Source organism: Camelus ferus, chromosome 13 (assembly GCF_009834535.1).
Source record: "Camelus ferus isolate YT-003-E chromosome 13, BCGSAC_Cfer_1.0, whole genome shotgun sequence".
NCBI classification, from domain to species: Eukaryota; Metazoa; Chordata; class Mammalia; order Artiodactyla; family Camelidae; genus Camelus; species Camelus ferus.
Window position 1 is genome coordinate 34,723,360 of NC_045708.1, and position 22,086 is coordinate 34,745,445.

Sequence of the window (22,086 nt, forward strand, 5' to 3'; positions counted from 1 at the left end):
TCTCTCAATAGGATAGTTTCAACACTCATAAAAACAAACAATGAGAGGCCGTTATATGACGCATTTATACTTTACTTAACTCCTTGGATATCAAACACCTAGTATGTGCCACATATTGTCAATGTGCACTAGAGATACAGCAGTGAACAAAAAAGGAAAAGTCAATGCTCTTATGAGACCATCATTCTAATGAGAGAGAAAATAAAAAATAAGGAATATATCAGTGCTAGGAACAAAAGCAGGAGGTACATTCATCCCTATTCACCCTTAACAGTGCAGCACGCTTTTCACACCTGCCGTCCTGGTGGAAATACTAAAAATACACTTTTACTCTCAAAGTATCCTGGTAGAGAAGATAATGATAACTAAAGATAATGGAATAGAGAGAGATTGATATATTCATCAAAAGTGGGTGCTATACTTTAGTGAGAAAAGATCTCTTAGTTTGATAAATTTGAGCAGTGACTGGAGAGAAGTGAGGAAGCAAGCAGTATAAACATCTGTAGGGAGAGGTTTTCAGGTGGTGTATTTGTGGCAGTATGTAGCTGACCACTGAGCAATGTGGGGTTAGGAGCGCAAATCCTCCCTGCAGTCCAACAGCCATATACAGCTTCTAGTCGGCCCTCCACATCCACAGTTCCTCCATGTTAGTGGTTTCTCCACACCTGCAGCTCCTCCGGATCTGCAGTTCAGCACCCACAGATTCAACTGACCACAGATCGTGTGGTTCTGGAAAAAAAGCCCGCATGTAAGTGGACCTGCCCAGCTCAAACCTATGTTGTTCAAGGGTCAACTGTACTGTGTGTGTGTGTGTGTGTGTGTGTGTGTGGTGTGTGTGTGTGTGTGTGTGTGTATGTGTGTGGCTTTAATGCCAGTGGCACTTAATATCACTTTATATTTATATTTATATATCATAAATACATATTTCCCAAGAGGGTTAGGTGATTCTGGGCCTCCAGAGTTTCCTTAGAGGTGCAGACGTGGTATGAAGGGGGATGAATAATAACAGACATAATAACAGCACACCACTAACAAAGATAAACAAAGGACATTGTAAGTGTTTACTGAGTGTCAAGGACTGTTCTAAGCACTTTATCTGAGGTTACTCAAGTATCTGACCATTTTATTAGACTGTTCAATTAAGGGGGTCCTTGGATCTCCTTGAGCATTTGGACCATGCTCAACTAGACAGCCATCCACCAAAAAAAAAAAAAAATAATAGAGAGAGAATGAGAATTTTACCTCTCACCATACACAAAAATTAACTTAAAATGGATCATAGGCCTAAATGTAAGGGATAAAACTATAAAATGCATAGAAGAAAAGATAAGAGAAAACTTTTGTAATCTTTGGTAAAGCGAAGATTTCACCAAAAACATGATCCATAAAAGAAAAAAATTTATAACTCAGACTTCATAACGTTTGTTCTTTAGAAGACACCATTTAAAGAATGAAAAAACAAGTCATAGAATAGGAGAAAATGTTTACGAATCGCATTTCTGATAAAGGACTTACATATAGAATATTTTTAAAAGAAAAAAATTTACAACTCAATAAGACAAATAACCAATTCCAAAATGAACAAAATATTTGAATAAGCATTTTGCAAGAAAAGATATATGAATAGCTAATCTGCACATGGAAAGATGCTCAACACTATTAGTCAGTATTAAAATGCAAATTAAAAATACAATGAGATACCACCACATACCCAACAAAATGGCTATATACCCCCCCCAAAAATGACAATATCAAGTCCTGGGGATGATGTGGAAAGTCTTCATATGTTGCCGGTGGGAATGTACAATGGTACAGTAACTTTAGAAAACAAGTTGACAGTTTCTTAAGAAGTTAAACTTAGCATACAACCCAGCATATATCCATATAGTCCCAGCAACATTGTCCATAATACCCAAAACCTAGAAACAATCCAAATGCCCATCAGATGGTAAATGGAAGGGAGAAAAAAAGCTCCATACCATAGAATATTTTTCATCAATAAAAAGGAATAAACTGCTAATACACAGAAAAACATGGATAAACCTCAAAAACATTATTTTAACAAATTGACAGCACTAGGGAAAAAAAGTGAGGGACACTATTACAGAAAAAAAAAAAAAAACTTAAGAGCTAAATGGCCATATGCAATGTGTGAGCCACACCTTGATGGGATCCTGATTTTAACAAACCAGCTGTATAAAGACATTTTGATGAAACAGGAGAAATCTGCATAATGACTAAGTATTTGATGTTATTAAGGAATTATTATTAATTTTGTTAGGTATGATACCACTGTGGTGGTTATACTTCTTTTTAAAAAGTCAGTCAGAGGTCATGCCAGAATATTTGCAACGAAATAATGTACGTACAGAATTTGTTTTTAAATATTCCAACATTGTTTTAAGTGGGAGGGTGAACATGTGAACAATTGGCAAAATGTCAAAAACTGTTGAGGCTGATAGGTATATGGGACTTCACCGTTCCATCTTTTCCACTTTTAGTGTGTTTTTAATTTTTCATATTAATAAGATTAGGAGACCACAAAAATTACAAAACTGAGAGGGGGAAAAAAAAGTAAAAGAAAAAAGGGCCCAAAGCTCACAAGAGAGGTCAGGGATAAAGACTGGTGTGTAAGTCATCAGAAGATAGGTAATACACGAAACCAAGTCTTTGACGAGTATCGTATAAGGAGAGAGGAGAAGCTAAGTAAAAAGTAATCAGAGAAGTGAAGCCAGAGGGAAACCAATATTTAAAGACAGGGCAGAGAAAGATGAATTTGAGAAAGATACCAAAAAGTGGAATGTCAATGAGGTGGGAAGAGATCTAAGAGAAAAACTGAATCAGGGAAATCACAGCAAGAAAGATTCCAAATAATATTTACAACCAAGTACTCTTCTTAGAGCCTCTAAATTTTAAATCAAACAGAAAAAATATATTTTTTTAACAGAAGAATTTCAAAATGATGAGAGAAATAATTATCTTCATATTTTCTAAGATACCCAATTTCCCAGATACTGAACAAGATGTTCAAGAAAATTAAAAGCGATTTACCCATTAGCACCAAACTGGCACCTAGCTAGATGGCCACAGTGGAAAATAGAATACCAAGTGCTAGAAGGTCTATTTAAAAAAAAACAAAGAAGATATTGATACTGGCCATAAAGAATTCTCTGGAGATGAGTCACTAAACTATCAGCTCCCTCAGGGTAAGCCAATGAGCCAGCCCTGTTTCTACCTATATGCCTAGATTCCAGCATGCGGCCAGGTTCCATGTTTTTACACTGCTAGAGTCCCAGTGGTGTGAGAGGGCAGGGACAGGTGTGGAAGGGACAGCTGACACTGATGATGCCCAGTACCAGCGTTCTGAGCCACAGTCATACATTAGACCAATCTGGTAATCCCCAACCCCTTTCTAATTACAAGGATGAGTAACAGAGCTCTTCATTTCATACCCAGAGCTTGAATAACTTACTCTCAAGTGTATATACCTTTGCACTGCTGCTCTCACAAGTAGTTGGATCTTTTTGTAGTTGATTCCTAGTATTTCGAAGAACTTACTGTTAACCACAGCCTTGAAATATGTCACTTTCAAATGATTTATTAACATATTTGAATATAATGCAAAATGCAAAAGTATATATATTTTAAGCTACTATTACTTCAATCTTCTATTACTTACTGTCTTGATTTGTAACACAATGAGGTTAAAGGCACACTTTTGTTCGCAGGGCAAAGTCCCATCTAACATGAATCTCAATCCTTACATCATTAATAGTCCATATTATCTTAATCAATAAAATGTTCAAATAAGTCTTTTTGTAGTTCACAGATCAAACATAGAAAAAAGAAAAGTTCCTTGTCTCTCTGTGGCACATGTATTTTTTATTTCCAGGTATATTCCAAAATTCTAAAAAGTATAAAAAAAAAAGTCTCACCGCGAGGTTACTGAAATTCTTATTAGAACTTTTTTGACTTTTATCTAACTCAGGATTAAAGAGCATAAATCTACAATCTCTTAGAATCAAGAATTAAAAGTTAAAAACTTACATTCAAGCTGTGCAACCACATCTCCAGGGTCTACTGCTTCAGGGAACACCTACAGCGAGAGAAGGCAGAGGGAAGCAGGGCAGAGAAGAGGAAGCAAAAGGGTACATATGAAAGTCTTTGTGTTTTCCTTCCCCTTCCCAAAAGATTCCTCTCCCAACCAAAGAAACTTTATACATTATTGAGAACAGTCACTTCCTCTCTGCTTCCCATGATCACTATGGAAGATTTTACAAACAAACAAACATTAAACTGGTTCTGCCTCCCTCTCCAATTTCATCTGCTAGAACTCTTCTCTCTTTTGTCACCATGACTATACTGGCCTTCTTGGTGTTCCTCCAGTTCATCAAGCTTGTTCCCAAGACACCTTTATATCTGCTGTTCCTCTGCTTAGAATGCTTTTCCCCGAGACCTTCAAATAACTGATACTGTCTCATAATTCAGGCTCAGCTTCACTGTTACTGCCTTCTCTGACCTTCCTTTAAAAGAGACAATCCCCCTCACCCCTCTGTCCCCTTACTCTCCCTTTACTTTCATCATGATACTTACTATCTAAAATTACTTGCATTTACTTGATTATTGTCTGTTTCTCCCATTGCAATGTAAGCTCCAAGCGGGGAGACCGTTTGTCTTGTTTACCCAGTGCCTAGAACAGTGCAGAGAACTGAGCAGGCACTCAGTAATTACTTGTGGAGAAAAGGAAGAAAAAAAAAAAAGGAAAGAAGGAAGGAGGAAGGGAAGAAGGGAAGAAAGGAAGGAAGGAGGGAAGTAGACAAGGAAAGGAGGAAAGAAAAAAGTGAGAAATACAATTGGTAATAATTAACCAAAAGCATCAGGTTTAGGGGGGGAAAAAAGAAAAGAGACATATAGAAAGAAGTACCACAAGACACCCATAAGTAAAATATGAGCTATTCTTACCTATGAATATCTCCCCTCTCTCTCTCGTTTATAAAAATGATTACTTAGAATTCAAGATGTTACATGTTATATAAAGCCCACAAGACAATTTTAGAAGTAAACTGACCCATCATGAAAAAGAGGCAAATGACTTGTTATATAATAAAATGTATATTTATTTTCAAGCTTCCAAATTTCAGTTACAAATCTCCTTTTGAATTTAAATCAAAGTGCATGGTCAACAATAATAATATGTGTTATTCAAAATTTGGAGCCACTTTGATTTTGTTTATTAACATTTGATTGGCTATTTGAACTCACCTTTTCAAACACCATTCTGGCATTGAAGACCAGTGGGAAATTGGCTGGGACACATTGTGTCTTCTTGTATTGGCCAAACACACAGATGCTAAGATAGATGTCCTCCTTGTCTTTCAGCACCACTCCTGGGCAAGTTACCTGAAAGAAATTAGACAGATGGATGTGACTGCTTCATGAATTCCCTGGACTATCCTACCAAAATAACTTATCAAACATTGCATAAAAACACTAGTCTGCTAAGCTAATAAAAATATGCACAAGTAAAAAATAGAGAGCGATTCTAGTGTTTACGGAGTTAAATGAAATGCCTTTATAACTTCCATTCCTCTGAGAAATCTATGATTTTTCCAGTTGGTAATTTGTGCCACATTTGAAGCTCTATGTAATGGCTCTTGGGACAGACACTAATAGTTTTAAACAGTCAGCCTTAGGCTCCCACTTTATGTAGAATGCTGACATAAACTTATTCAGCATCATTTAACCACAAAGGATAGACTCAGCAGAAATAAAGCACTATATTAGAGGACAAAAAATAAAAATAAAAAGCACAAATCTGACCTATATCACCCTAAATATCAGCCCATACACACCCTCATCAAAGGAAATATGACAAAGTTTCAAAGCAAGTGAATTGTAAATTTCCAGCCAATGAAATATTTTTAAACATAAAATTGCACTTAACTATTCTCTTGATTGACACAAAGTATAGGCATAAAATATGAGGTTTCTAAAAAATACATAGCACAGCCTCTCCAGTTCCTGCTATTTTTCATTGTCAATGGTCAGCCACACCATTAAAGATTCTCTAAGATTTGAATCCAACCTATTACATAGCAATATTACTCAACACTTCCTAAAAATACAAAGTATATCTTTTTATTGTTTTCTGAACACAGCCATAACTTTCTTGCTTTACATTCTTCCATTATCTGGATTACTACTCATTACTACTCCATTCTATGCCCTCTTCATTTACTTCTACCACCTCCCAAGGTTTACATTAACTGCCATTCCATATACAAAACTTCTCCTGATTCACCAGCTACCATTATTCAATTCAATTTAATTCAAACATTTATAGTGAATTTATTATATTCAAGTAAATATGTTTTAGAGTCTCATAGCATTTTGTAGTTCTCTTAAGGCCCATGAATTTTAATTAAGTGGGTACATCTCACCTCTTTTTCATTATAAATTCCCTGAAAACAGAAATTTTAATTTTCTCATCAGTGAATCCAAAAACACAGACTTTCAGTATTAAGGAGCAGCTTAGAAATCCAATACACCTTTGGATTTTTTATATAGGAAAACAATAGAGCCCCAATAAAGTGAAGATGATTTACTTACTTAAAGTCACACAATAAATGAGTCATTCAGAGTACTTAGAATACTGCCTGACAGAGCATTCAAGAAATACTAGCTATAATTATTGTTAGCCTGAAAGCCACTATCATTCGCTATCTTAATATAGACGACTGCACTGAAAAATGACTAAGACTTCATGTCCCTTTGTACATAGAAGGTAAGATTATTTTCCATGCTAGCTATTTTCACTCCATCTACATCTTACTCTGTTTTCTACTTCTGACCTAATGTATTCACTACTGATTATTAAAATCAAGGTCCTCAGTAAATCGCATTCTATCAGTTTCATTTTCTACTCTGTCTCATTAAAACCAAACCTGTTAGAGCCCCTCTAAATCTGTGTTATGCCTATAGATGTGGCTGGTCCAAACTGAGACGGACAGTAAGTGCAAAAGAGAGGATTTTGAAGATTTTTGAAGACTTGTTCAAACATTTTGAAGACTTATTACAAATAAACAGTGTAAAATATCTCATTAACAACTTTCATATTAATTGCATGTTGAAAGGATAATACTTTGACTATACTGACATAAATAAAATTATGGTAAAAATTTTATCACTTTTAATTTTTTAATGCAGCTAGTAAAAAAAATTAAATTACATACTTGGCTCAAGTTTTCACTCATATTATATTTCTACTGGACAGCACAGCTCTAACTGTCCTCACAAGAAAATACTGAGTCTCTTTCTAACTTGTAATATCTGTAAGAAGACATGGTATTTTTCCCTCATCCACAATTTTACAAATTCTGCCACCCTTTAAAGGAATACCATGGAGCTTTCCAAAAAGAAGGCAAGAAGAGGGGGTTAAGAAAATCAGATGAAAACAAACAGAAATAGCAAGGTGCTGACTTAAACGAGCCATACGGATAATTACATGAATGTAAATATCCTAAGTGTTGTTACTAAGAGGCAGAAATTATCAGACTGGATAAAAAAGCAAGATATAGCATGCTTGTCTGCAAAAAAACCAACTTTAAAGATTAAAACCCGGTGGCAATAATTATATTATACAAAATAGACTTTAAAGATTGCTACAAGAGACAAAGAAGGACGTTATATAATGATCAAGGGATCAATCCAAGAGAAGATGTAACAATTATAAATATATATGCACCCAACATAGGAGCACCTCAATATATAAGGCAACTGTTAACAGACCTAAAAGGAGAAATCAACAATACCACAATAATAGTGTGGAAACTGAATACCCCACTTACACCAATGGACAGATTATCCAGACAGAAAATCAATAAGGAAATACAGGCCTTAAGTGGACCAGATGGGCTCAACTGTTATTTATAGAGCACGCCATCTGAAAGCAGAATATACATTCTTCTCAACTGCACACAGAACAGTCTCCAGGACAGATCACATGCTGGCCTACAAAGCAAGCCTCAGTAAACTTAAGAAAACTGAAATCACATATCAAGCTTCTTTTCCAATTACAACACTATGAGATTAGAAATCAACTACAAGGAAAAAACTGCAAAAACCACAACACATGGAAGCTAAACAATATGCTACTAAACAACCAATGGATCACTGAAGAAATCAAAGAGGAAATCAAAAAAAAACACTTAGAGCCAAATGAAAATGAAAATATGAAGATCCAAAACCTCTGGGACACAGCAAAATCACTTCTAGGAGGGAAGTTTACAGTGATACAAGCTCACTTCAGGAAACAAGAACAATTTCAAATAAACAACCTAAGCTAACATCAAAAGCAATTAGAGAAAGAAGAACAAACAAAACCCAAAGTTAGTAGAAGGGAAGAAATCATAAAGATTAAAGCAGAAAATAAATGAAATAAAGACTAAAAATTTTTTTTAAAAAATCAGTGAAACTAAGAGCTGGTTCCTTGAAAAGATAAACAAAATTGATAAACCTTTAGCCAGACTCATCAAGACAAAAAGGAAGAGGGCCCAAATTAATAAAATCAGAAATGAAAAAGGAGAAGTTACAACCAACACTACAGAAATACAAAGGATCATAAGCATCTACTATGAGCAACTATACACCAACAAAATGGACAGCCTAGAAGAAATGGACAATTTCTTAAAAAGGTACAATTTGCCAAGACTGAATCAATTTGCCAAGACTGAACCAGGAAGACATAGAAAATATGAAGAGAAACCAATTACCAGCACTGAAATTGAATCAGTAATTAGAAAAATCCCAAGAAATAAGAGTCCAGGACCATACGGCTTCACAGGGGAATTCTACCACACATTCAGAGAAGAGTTAACACCAGTTCTTCTGAAACTACTCCAAAAAACTGCAGAGGAAGGAACACTTCCAAACACATTCTATGAGGCCACCATCATCCTGATACCAAGACAGGAAAAAAAAATCACAAAAAAGAACATTACAGCCAATATCACTTATGAATATAGGTGCAAAAATCCTCAACAAAATACTAGCAAATGAACTCCAACAATACAGTAAAAGAATCATACACCATGATCAAGTGGAATTTATCCCAGGGATGCAAGGATTTTTCAATATCCACAAATCAATCAGTGTGATACACATTAACAAACTGAAGAATAAAAACCATATAATCATCTCAATAGATGCAGAAAAAGCTTTTGATAAAATTCAGCACCCATTAATGATTAAAATAAAACTCTCCAGAAAGTGGGCATAGAGGGAACATACCTCAACATAATAAAGGTCATATATGACAAACCCACAGCTAACACATACTCAATGGTGAAAAGCTGAAAACATTTCCTCTAAGATCAGGAACAAGACAAGGATACCCACTCTTGCCACTTTTATTCAACATAGTTTTGGAAGTCCTAGCCACAGCAATCAGAGGGGAAAAAAAGAAATAAAAGGAATCCAAATTGGAAAAGAAAGAAAACTGTCACTGTCTGCAGATGACATGATACTGCTATACATAGAAAATCCTAAAGATGCTCCCAGAAAACTACTAGAGCTCATCAATGAATCTGATAATGTTGCAGGATACAAAATTAGTACACAGAAATCAGTTGCATTTTTATACACTAACAACAAAATAGCAAAAAAAGAAATTAAGGAAACAATCCCATTTACCATTTGATCAAAACAAATAAAAAACCTAGGAATAAACCTACCTAAGGAGGTAAAGGACCTGTACTCTGAAAACTGTAAGACACTGATGAAAGAAGTTGAAGATGACACAAACAGATGGAAAGATGTACTATGCTCTTGGACTGGAAGAATCAATATTCTTAAAATGGCCATAGGCATTTTACCCAAGGCAGTATACAGCATCAATGCAATCCCTATCAAATTACCAATGACATTTTTCACAGAACTGAAACAAAAAAAATTTTTAATTTGTATGGAAACACAAAAGATCTCAAATAGCCCAAACAATCTTGAAAAAGAAGAACAAAGCTGGAGGAACACAGTCCCTGACTTCATACTATACTACAAAGCTACAGTAATCAAAACAGTATGGTACCAGTGCAAAAACAGACACATAGATCAATGGAACAGGATAGAAAGTCCAGTAATAAACCCATGCACTTGTGGTCAATTAATCTACAACAAAGGAGGCAAGACTATACAATGGAGAAGACAGTCTCTTCAATAAGTGGTTCTGAGAAAACTGGACAGCTACATGTAAAAGAATGAAATTAGAACATTCTCTAACACCATATACAAAAATAAACTCAAAATGGATTAAAGACCTAAATGTAAAACCAGATACTATAAAATTCCTAGAACAAAACATAGGTGGACCATTGCTTGACATAAATCACAGCAATATTTTTTGAACCAGCTTCTAGAGTAACGAAGATAGAAGCAAAAATAAATAAATGGGACATAATTAAAGCTTTTACACAGCAAAGGAAACCATAAACAAAACGAAAAGACAACCTACAGAATGGGAGAAAATATTTGCAAATGACGTGATCAACAAAGGACTAATTTCCAAAATATACAAACAATTCATACAAGTTAATATCAACAACAAAAACAAAAACAAAAAACCAACAAGCAACCCAATCACAAAATGGGCAGAAGACCTAAATATACATTTCTCCAAAGAAGATATCAGATGGCCCACAGGTACATGAAAAGATGCTCAATATCACTAATTATTAGAGAAATGAAAATCAAAACTACAATGACTTTTCACATAACACCAGTCAGAATGGTCATCATTAAAAAGTCTACAAACAAGAAATGCTGGAGAGAGTGGAGAAGAGGGAACCCTCCTACACTGTTGGTGGGAATGTCAATTGGTGCAGCCACTATGGAGGACAGTATGGAGGTTCCTTAAAAAGCTAAAGATAGACTTACCATATGATCCAGCAATCCCACTCCTAGGCATATATCCAGAGAAAATTATAATTCGAAAAGACACATGCACCCCAATGTTCATAGCAGCACTATTTACAATAGCCAAGACATGGAAACAACCTAAATGTCCATCAACAGATAACAGGATAAAGAAGATGTATATATAGGTAAAAATGGAAAATTACTCAGCCATAAAAAGTATGAAATAATGCCATTTGCAGCAACATGGTTAGACATAGAGATTATCATACTAAGTGAAGTAAGTCAGCAAAGAAAGACAAATATTATATGATAGCACTTGTATGTGGAATCTAAAAGGAAAAAGATACAAATTTTATTTACAAACCAGAAATAGACTCTTGGCCATAGAAAACAAACTATGGTTATCAAAGTGGAAAGGGATAACTTAGGAGTCTGGGATTAAAAGATACACATTACTATATATAAACAGATAAACAACAAGGACCTATTGTATAGCACAGGGAATTATTTCAATTTCTTGTAATAAGCTATAATGAAAAAGAACTTGAAAAAATATGTTTGTATATGTATAACTGACTCACTTTGCTGTACACTTGAAATTAACATTGTTAACTACATTTCAATAAAAAATAAAAAATTTAAAATGATAGATGATATGAGTCATAAAACAAGATTCAGGAAACATAAAAGGAAGTATGTTCACTATGCAAAAAATCAACTTTATTTCCCTATATTAGCAACAACATTTAAAAAAAATTTAATACCATTTACAATAGCTTTAAAAATGTTGGCATATACTACTTAGGTATAAGTTTAAGAAAGTATGTGTAAGGCATGTATACTGAAAACTACAAACATCACTGAACGAAACTGAAGACCTAAATAGACAACAAATACAACAGGTTAATGGATTGAAAGATTCAATATTAAGAAATCAATTCTCAAGAAATTGGTCCATAATTTCAGTGCAATCCCAAGCACTAATGTTTAAAAAGAGATGCTAAATGAGAAATCATGGAATATGCAGTCAATGAAGTTAAAAATCTCAGTAGAGGAGATTTTAAAAATTAACTTAATTAAGTAAATAAGAATATAATACAGAAAAATTCTCCCAGAACAAGAAGATATAAAGATAAATATTACACCAAAAAAGCAGTTAAGAATGGAGATAAAAGTTCTAATATATGTCTAATACTACTGTCAGAAAAAAAGAGAAAACAGCAGAAAAACAATATTCAAAGATATTAAAGACTAGGAATTTCCTAGAACCGTAGAAACCCATAATTTCTCAGATGGAAAGTACATAGCCAGTGCAAAACAGAATAAAAAGAAATGAATCCATAGTTCTATACATCATACTGTACTATAATACATCTGGATAAAGTGAAAATACATTATCATAGTGAAGATTTTAATATATCACCATTACAGTCTGGTAGAGGTTACATGCAGACATGCAGACAAAAAGTTTCATATGGATTTGAGGATTTTTCAGAGAAAATCAATTTGATCTGATAGTAGTAGATAGAGTCTTACATTCAACAAATAAAGTTATATATTATTTTCAAGTAAATAAAGTCATTCACAATAATTGGATAATATTCATAATATATAGTATATATATATATATAATAATTGGATAATAACACATAGAAAATCTCAACAAAAATATTCAGTATTATACAGACTTCATTCTCTGCCCCCAATGTAATTAAATTAAAATACCATAATAAAAATTAGAATGTGTATGTGTGTATTGGAGGGGAAAAGGGCAGGGAATGAGAGTGTATACATACATATAAATCCTATACATCCTGAAATAGAAAGAAACTCTTAAATAGTTCATAAGCTAAAGTAAAAAGTATAAAATAAATTTTATAAAAATTATAAAATATTTTGAACCAACAGTTTTAAACCAACAATTTTAAAACAGTATAAGTAGCACATGCAGATAAATTAAATGCCTTAAAGACAGATATTAAAATGAGAAAAGTATTGAGAAATAAGGAGAATGATAACACAAAATTCAGAGTAATGATCAGCCAAAGGAAGAGGGGAGGAGGGATCCCATCAGAGAGAGAGATAAGGAGACTTCACCTTTATCTGTAACGTGTTACTGCTTAAAGCTGATGGGCAGTAATATGGGTATTCATTACGTTGCTCTTTATAACTTTTTGTACATATGAAATATTTCAAAATAAATGTTTTAAGAATAAACAACATAAAACTAAGTAACTATTTGACTTACAAAGCTAAAATCTCATCTATGGACACAAATGAAAGATCCTAAAGAAAAAAAAAATTGCCAATCAAATCCAGCAAAAATATAGTAAACATAATACATCCTGACCAAAAAAAAAAGTCTATCATAGAAATGGAAAGGGTGCAACATCACAAAATGTTTCCTTTCTACAGAACATGGGAGCAATGTTACATAATAATCTCATTAATTGAGGAAAGAGTATTCAATATAATTCAAAACTCAGGATATTTTAAAAATTAGGAATAGAAGGGAACTTTCTCAACTCAATAAGTGAAAATCCTACAGCTAATATTATATTAGGTTGAAATATATGAAATTGTCATTTTTTAAAAAAGTCAAAAAATGGGCCATTATCAGAAATTTTATAAGATACAATCTAATATTGATGAAACTTCAGAAGCGTAACTTAAAATTAAAATAAAAAGACAAGTACATCTACTATTATTCCCACTATTTAACACTATACTGGGATTCTAGTCAAGTACTCAGGAAAGAAAACGGAAAGAAATAAAAAAAGACTGTACAGGAGAAATCAAAACTGTCTTTATACGCAAACATGATTTTCCACATAGAAAAATCTAAATAACTAGTATGAGATTTCAGCAATGTTGCTGAATATAAAATATGCAACAAAGACATGTACAATAATGTTCACAGGAGCACACTTTGTCACATCCCAAAACTGGAAAAAATGAAAACGGCACCAACAATAAGATGGATACAGAGGAACTGAACAGTCTTCCAAGTAAGACATGCAAATGGCCAACAGGTACATGAAAAGGTGCTCAACATCACTAATCGTCAGGGAAACACAAATCAAAACCACAGTGAGATGACACCTCGCACCTGTCAGAATGGTTATCATTAAAAAGAGATAGTAAGTGTTAGTGATGATATGGAGAAAAAGGAGCCCTAGGGCACTGCTGGTGGGACTGCAAATTGAGTGCGGCCACTATGGAAAACAGGATGGAGGCTCCTCAGAAAATTTAAAATGGAACAACCACATGATCCAGCAACCCCACTTCTGGATGTATACCCAAAGAACTGAAATCGAGATCTCATAGAGATATCTGCACTCCCATGTTCACTGCAGCTTTACTCACAGTAGCCAAGGTATGGAAACAACCTAAGTGTCTGTCAATGGATAATGGATGAATGGATAAAGAACATGTGATACATATAGTAATATTATTCAGCCATGAGAAAAAAGGAAAACCTGCCATTTGTGACAACTTGGGTGGACCTTCAGGGCATTATGTTAAGTGAAACAAGTCAGACAAAGACATAGGATATCACAAACTCAGAGAAACAGAGAGTAGAGCGGTGGTTACCAAGGGTTGGGGGCGGTGGGTGGGAATGAAGAGACATTGGTCAAAAGGTATAAACTTCCAGTATAGGATTAACAAGTCTGGCGATCTAAGCTACAGCATGGTGATTATAACTAGTAGTATTGTGTTATATACTTGAATGACCCTAAGAGAGTAAACCTTAACTGTTCTTACCATGAAAAAAGAAATGGTAACTACATGAGGATGGAGGTGGTAGCTATTTCTATAGTGGTAATCATTTTGCAATTTATAAACATGTCAAATCAACGTATCGTACAATTTAAACTTATACAATGCTATGTGTCAATATATTTCAATAAAGCTAAGGGGAAAACAATAAAAGGGATAAAGAATTACTGCCTCACATGACAACATGAATGAATTCTTACAAAGAAGTTATACATAAGAAAGTTCATACCATGGAAGGAAGGAAGGAGGGGAAGGAGGAAGAGAGGGAGAAAGAGACAGAGAGACTGACATCAGAAGTTTAAAATATGCTGCGATAGAAGTCAAGATAGTGGTTACCTCTGGGAGGGGAAGCGGGGCAGGTGGAGTGGCTGGAAGGGATGGAGCACAGGAAGAAAGCTGGGGTGCTGATGATATTCTAATTATCCATCTGGGTGGTGATTACACACTTTGTATTTGTGCACTTTCTGAATTTATGCTTAAGTTCCATAAAAAGTTGACTTAAAAACTCAGTATTATTCTTTGTTTACCAGCAACAACAAAACAGAAAAGGGGGGGGGGGAAGCATTACTAAAAAGAGCAAAAACAAAGTAAAAAAAAAAGCTTCATCTAGAAGACATTTGAAATTTACATCACCTATAACCAACAGAGGTAGGTGTCCAAAATATGTTTAACAAAAAAAAAACTGGCTGTTCACAGAAAAGGAAATTGCTAAGACTGGAGATTCACAGTTATGCAGCCACAGTCTGAGAAATGCTCGGAGGCACCAGAAGCTAGAAGAACAAGGAAGGATCTTCCCCTAGAGCCTTCTGATTGGCCCTGTCAATACCTCAGTTTTGAACTTCTGTCCTCCAGAAGTATGAGAGGATAAATTTGTCTGTTTGAATATACCACATTTGAGGTAATTTGTTACAGCATCCCTAGGAAATATACAATTCTCAAAGACTTAGTAGTTTCATTTCTAAATCTATTCCCTAGAGCACTGGGTCTCTTTAATATTCAAAACCCTCCTTTTACAATAAATATTTTGTAATTTATCTATACGAGTAACTAATAAATAAACCAATGCCTTAACTGAAAAAATTTATAATAAATTTTATATTTCTACACATAAACATTCAGGCAGGACTAAGCTAGAAGATACAATATTTGCACCTATTCACAGAATCTACATGAAATGAGCAGTTTCAAAAGCAGAATGAGAGGTGTCACATGTTAGCCACTCAAACACAAGAAGGACTGCCACTGATGCCATGATTTTATGAAAAAGTACACTCTTAGCAGAGTTCCAAACAAAATAAAGCATACTCTTTCCTCAATTTATACAGTAATTGCATTCCTTGAAAATTCACTGCATTTAAAAACTTTAAAAGACTTTGGGTTTATACTTAACACAGAGTTAGGTTCTTAATCTCTAATAATTACAAATAGGTTTTCAACTGCACATTCAATGGGACATTCAAATCATGCAGAATATTAGGCAATTAACACCAATAAGAACCCCTCCTCCAAGCACTATGGTAAACAAAGGTAACCCAAAAAATTTCTAGAATGCTCCCTAGAGCACAATACCTGCCCTTGAAAACAAATGACTCATGGACACCAGAAGACATGTACAAATATTCTCGTTGCAACATGGTTGGTAATATTAAAAAAGAGGAAAACTGGTATTTAAATGTCCATCAGTAGGAAAATAAGAATTAAATCACTGTCATATGAATATAAAGCATTCTACAGTAATTAAGGAGAGGAACTAAATCTGCAAGAATCAATGCTGACAAATTTCAAAAACAGCAAAGCAGAAAAAACAGGTTTGCAAGAAGGACACAGACAATATGATACAATTTGTGTAAAGTTTTAGAACAAAACAATAGTAAACATAGTACACAGGCATGCACAAATACATAGCCGAAGTACAAAAATGCGAACGAAGGGAACACACTCCAGTTTCATGAAACTGATTACCTAACCTCTAGGGAGGGATGGAGGGAGGGATACTGGGCTCAGGAAGAGGTGTGATGTGACCTTAACTAGATCTGTAACATTTTATTTCTTAAAAACAAAAATCTGCAGGAAACATGTAAAATAAGCATTTGTTAAATCAGAGTGAGAGGAGATCACAGTACTTAGGGTTTTTTTCTGTAAGTTTAAAGTACTTTAAAGTTTTAAAAAGTCTCTATTCCAGGGAAATTACCAACTGTAGCATAACAGAGTTAAGAAAAGCCGGATAAGGACCACAGAGGTTCAGATGAGCAGTGACTGAAAGGACCTGGGTCTGTTTGCCCCGATGCTACCAGTAATTTGAGTAATGTAGCTAGTGAGATGAGTATGGAGAAGAAAAATGGGGAATTATATAATATAAACTAGCCCCAAACTGACACTATTCAGGTAAAGCAAGTGGGCTGGTTTCATAACTGAGGCCTTAGGCTTTACTCCTGCACCTCCAATTTCTTCCTTATGTATTCCTAAATAATCTCATGAAAATTGCACTACTGAACAAGAAGAAAGTGGAGAGAAGAAGCAGTAACTATGTTTTTTCATATGAGAGATAAAATGCTTCAAATATTAAAAGTGTAAGTGATGGGAAATACAATTTTTGCTGCTCTTTAAAACAAGTTACTTGGCACATTATATAATTTTCCAGATATTCATTGTGAAAAGTCACACTTTCTTCCCAGCAACGTATTTTCTCTGAAGTCATGGCTTTGTTGAGGAAAATACTGTTATCCACCAAAACCTTTCATGTTTACTATGTTTTTGCTCATATGCACAGTATTAAGCATGAGAGGATCATGAACACAAAACTACATCAAAATAAACATGGAGAGAGGAGATAATGAAGTGCCACACTTTCAATAGGCAGGGAGAAATAAAATATCTAATTTCCAGTTTAGAAGAATGGGAAACAAATTAAATGTCACCACAAGGGGAAGAAATTCAGACAATATAACATTCTGTATTTGAGCCTGGTCTCCAAAAGGTAACGTGCATTTAAAGACTTTTACGGGAATGAATGTTCATAGTAGCTCTATCCCTGACAACCACAACCTGGTAACAACCCAAATAATCAACACTAAACAGAATGGATAAACCTGCTGTGGTGAGTGAAAGAATAAAACAGGAATCATATGATAGAACACTACTCCACAATATAAAGGAACAAACCACAGATACGCACAGCAACACAGAAGAGTCTCAAAATATGATGAGCAAAGAAGCCAACACAAAATATTATACACTATATAGCCCCATTTACTATGAAGTTCAAGTACTGGCAAACTAATCTTCTGTGATAGAAATCAGAAATGGGAGTTCCCTCCGCATGGGGCTTGAAAGGGAATCAAAGGCATTCACTGGAGTGATGGGCGTGTTCTCAGTCTTGATCTGAATAACGCTTACACGAGTGTATAAATTTATCTAAACCCACGGGGGGAAAATACATTGTGGGAATGAAAAAACAGAATTGCTCTATATTAAAATGGACCAAAAAGACCTAACAACAAAATGCAGCACGTAAACTTTGATTGGATCCTGGTTTGAAAAAGTTAACTATACAAGTCATTTTTGTGACAACTAGGAAAACTTGAATATGGATTAGACACAGGAAAAACTGAGTATGGACTAGATACTAAGAAATCATTAATAATTGTCTCAGGTATAATAACAGTATTGTAATTATGCAGAACAATGTATTTTTAGAAGATTTAGGAGCTGAAGTATTTATGAGTCTCACAGCAACAATTTATTTTCATATTTTTAGCAAAAAATTTTATTTTATATATAAACATAAATATGTATACAAATATATCAAGTTAATCTATATAGGTCATGGGATATATTATTCATTATACTATTCTTCCAACTACTCTGAATGTTTGAAAAATGTCAATAAAAAATTGAGGGAAAAGAATATGTGAAATTTTTTAGAGTTAGAGTGATCTTCTAGATAGACTAAGGAAAGAATAAAAAGCAAAGTGCAGACTAGTTTATATAAGATGCTACCTATTGTGTAAGAAAGGAAAGTAAAAACATATATAGGAAGGGGAGAATGTACAACGTGTGGGTGTGTGAGTGAATGCTGGTATCTATCTGATTATATTGCAAAAGGAAACATTTGAAGCACAAATGACACCAGTAACAATGGTTACCTATAACAAGACAAAAATAGATGGAAAATAGGTTTGAATAGGGCTGGGAAGTGAGATTTCTCTAAGTGTATCATCTTACATAGTTTTGACTTGTATACCCTATAGATGTAAAACATTAAGTTAAAAAGAAAAAACTGAAATTGAAAAGATGTTAAAATATCTATGCTCATTTAATTCCTCTATTCAAAGCCAAATTAATGAAAAGTATTTAATTTCTATGATTATTAACAGTCTTGTTTGTTCCTTCTGAGCATCAGAGCCACTTAACAGGGTTTTTGTGGTCAGAAAGCTTAGCATCTTGTTGCGGATTTGCCCCTAAATAGTTGTGCAAACCTAGAAAACACTGGCCATGCTAAGCCTCAATTTTCTTACCTGTGAAAAGAAAGTAAATTCAATGATAGCTAAGATTTCTGAGAACTGTCAAATGTGACTCAAACGTGTGTTGAAAAAAAAAAAGGAAACAGTAATGTTTCGACCCTCATAATTTCTTAAGCCGCGATGAACAACAAAGCTCCATTATCCAGTCATTCCCTTTCCGCCTTAAGACTGATACTAGGGAGGAAGAGAAGTGAAATAACTTCTTTCTCCGACCCCTTCAGACAGCAGTCAGTTACCAAGAAGTACTTCCTCTTAGAAGGTCGGGATTGGCCGAAGCAGGGAAGCCACAGCCCGCCCGCCAGGCGGCCGCTCTCCCCAGGCGCCTGCGCCCATTGGTTAGCAGAGGAGGAAGCCGCAGCCAGCAGCAGAGTCTAGGCAGGCTGAACTCCGCAGTTTTACTCACTGCCACCCACCCCACCCCACCCCAAGCCCAGCAGTTTAGGAAGCTTCGTGTATTCTTTTGCTAAATGAATCCTCCTTCACAAAAAGGCTGCCAAACTTTGGCAGCTGTGGGAAGGAAAAAACATCTGAATCCAAAACTATAGAGTTTCTGACACAGCAACGAGTAAAATCTCTGCAGCCTTATAGATACAGCGAGAGTAGCAGGAACTTTCTTCACCCCTGCCTCACACTTTGCCCTACCCAGCCTGCCTTTCTTTAAGACCTTTCAAAAGTCCTAAATTGGTCTGGTGACTTCCCTGGGGGGTTCGTGGACTGTGCTGCAGCGGCTTCATTGTAAAGTGAGGAAGGACAGCCAGTTAAGCCAGGGAAGCGGGTGGTGGGGTGCCAGAGACCGAAGACTCGCCTGCAGGGTGTGCAGGAAGAAAGTGGCGAGGGCTACCTGCTGTACACCCAGGGGAGTACTGTTGGATATTTATGTACACGTACACACACACACACACACAGTTTTGCTGGGAGATGAAAGAGTTGAGAAATAAAAGGACTTAGAGAAGTGAAAAGAGAGGAAAAGGTCTGAAGGAGGAATTTTGTGTCCAAATTTCTTGCAGGTCTAAAATGGAGGTATGGAAAGACTTTGGGGGGGGGGGTCCTCTAGAAGAGAGAAGCTGGAGCTTTCATCCGAAGAGAATGAGAGGGTTCTGTAAAGAATGAGGGGGAAGGAGTCCTGCACCCCTTGGAAGGGTATTCCGAGATGATTCAGAGGGATGGCGTTTGCTTATAGCATGGAGAGCTCCAAGGCCTTTCACTTGAGGAAGGACATGGGGGTTCTCAGCCTCAGCTGGATTTCCACAGCAGGCTGGGGAACAGGATCCTCTTCAGCGTGTCTGGGAGGTGGCTGCGGTGGGGTGGGGAGTTTGCAAGTCCTCTCCAGCAAATTTAGAGAATGAGCAGTTTCCCTCTAAAAGTTGGCGCCTTTCTTGGAGTGAAGGGAAGAATAAGGGATCCCGCTCAATGTCGGGTGAGTCTGGGGACTGGAGGGACCTGAAATGGTTTCTGAGAGGTTGGCCCTGGGGGGAGAGGGCTAGGCGCTGTGTGCAGTGATGACACGCTTCCGTTGTGGGATGTGGGGGTGCTACTTTGAAGACTTGAGAGGAAAGGCCCCTTCACTGCTCAGAAGCTTGGAAATTTGTCTGAAAGAATCCGCCAGCAGTGATTTGGAAGGAAATACACTCCACCTCGCTCCCGAAGACTGGGGAGAAGCCCGACCGGCCAGTAATAATTTCTCACTAAAAGAAGAGGAGCAGAGAAGAGGAATTTAAAAAGAAGCCCCCGTCACCCCAATTCACTGGAAAGTGAAGGGCAGGAGAGGAGGACTTTCTCAAGTGGTTTGTAAAGGATCTGAAGGAACCCGAACTGGAAGTTGGGAGGAAACGAAGGGAGCTGAAGTGGAGAGTGGGGGTGGGGTCAGGCCTCTGTGTGGCTGTAGTGGGAAGGAGTCCGTGATTTTCAGATGGGGGAAGACCGAGGGGACACGGAGTCAAGCTCCTTAGGGATGATTCGGAGGGTGGAGGAGGTTTCGAAGTGACCCGGAGTTCTCGGAAGTGAGCTGAGGCGGCATCCCAAGTAAACTCCGGGGGCTAACGACACCCAGGAGACAGCGATGGAGGCGCGACCAGTACTCACAGAGCGGATCTCCAGCGCCAGGGCGCATTGCAGCGCCTTCACCTTCGGCATCCGCGCAGGGTGGGGCGGCGGGGAGGGACCCCGACCGCGGGCCCGAGGGAGGCGAGGAGACGCAGGGCGGGGCGGGGACAGGGAGGAGACGAGGTGGCGGCGGCGGTGGCAGCTGTGGCCCCCAGGCCGGGGCCCGCGGTCCAGCCTGGGTCCCGCCCGAGCAGCAGCTGTGCGCTGGGCGCGGACTCGTTGTCATGGCAGCCAGGAGGGGCGGGGCCGGAAGAGAGGCTGGGCGGGGAAGCGCCAGAGACTCCGAGAGAGGGCGAACGGATGGGGGCGGGGCTGGGAGAAGCGAGGAGGCGGGGATTCCGAAGGGGTGGGGCGGGGCAGTTCATCTGTGACATCAAACCACAGGCCCAAAGCCAGAGGAAGGAAAGAATAAGCTGTTTAATAGGACAATGCGCAGGTCAAGGAGTTGAACTCAAGAGCCCTGAGTGCCAACGTAGCAGTGGCAACTTGAGCTAGTGGCATTCCTCTGCGGCCTCAGTTTCCCCGACTGTACAAAATAATAATGATTAATCATTTTATTTGAATTTCACCATATGGTTTTCAAAGTCAGCATGAGAAAACTGAGGATTGGAGAAGAGACTTGCCAATTCAAACACAGAACCAGGACTGGACCTCAGGAGATCTCAAGTAAAACTCCAGTTGCCTCCCTGAGAAGACAAGCTTCAATCAAGTCACCTTCCTCTTCCTAGTCTCCTATTCCGGGATTCTTTGCTCTTTCGTCCTCCTCTCC

The 22,086-nt window shown here is 36.8% G+C and overlaps 1 protein-coding gene across 5 annotated transcripts in view; it reads right to left on the minus strand.

The window, feature by feature from the left end:
* SPATA6 (spermatogenesis associated 6) overlaps positions 1-21,566 on the minus strand; it is a 101,539-nt gene extending 79,973 nt beyond the window's left edge. For 3 of the 5 annotated variants that reach the window (XM_032494233.1, XM_032494234.1, XM_006178391.3), the window contains exons 1-3: positions 21,297-21,566; positions 5,263-5,400; positions 4,048-4,096 (exon numbers count right to left, since the gene is read on the minus strand). In XM_032494233.1, coding sequence (XP_032350124.1) covers positions 4,048-4,096; positions 5,263-5,400; positions 21,297-21,347 — 238 coding nt within the window. In that variant the 5' untranslated portion in view covers positions 21,348-21,566. Of the gene's footprint in view, positions 1-4,047; positions 4,097-5,262; positions 5,401-21,296 lie in introns of those variants that run through there. The other 2 variants (XM_006178390.3, XM_032494235.1) reach the window with 2 other exon arrangements.
* Positions 21,567-22,086: the final 520 nt, after the last annotated feature.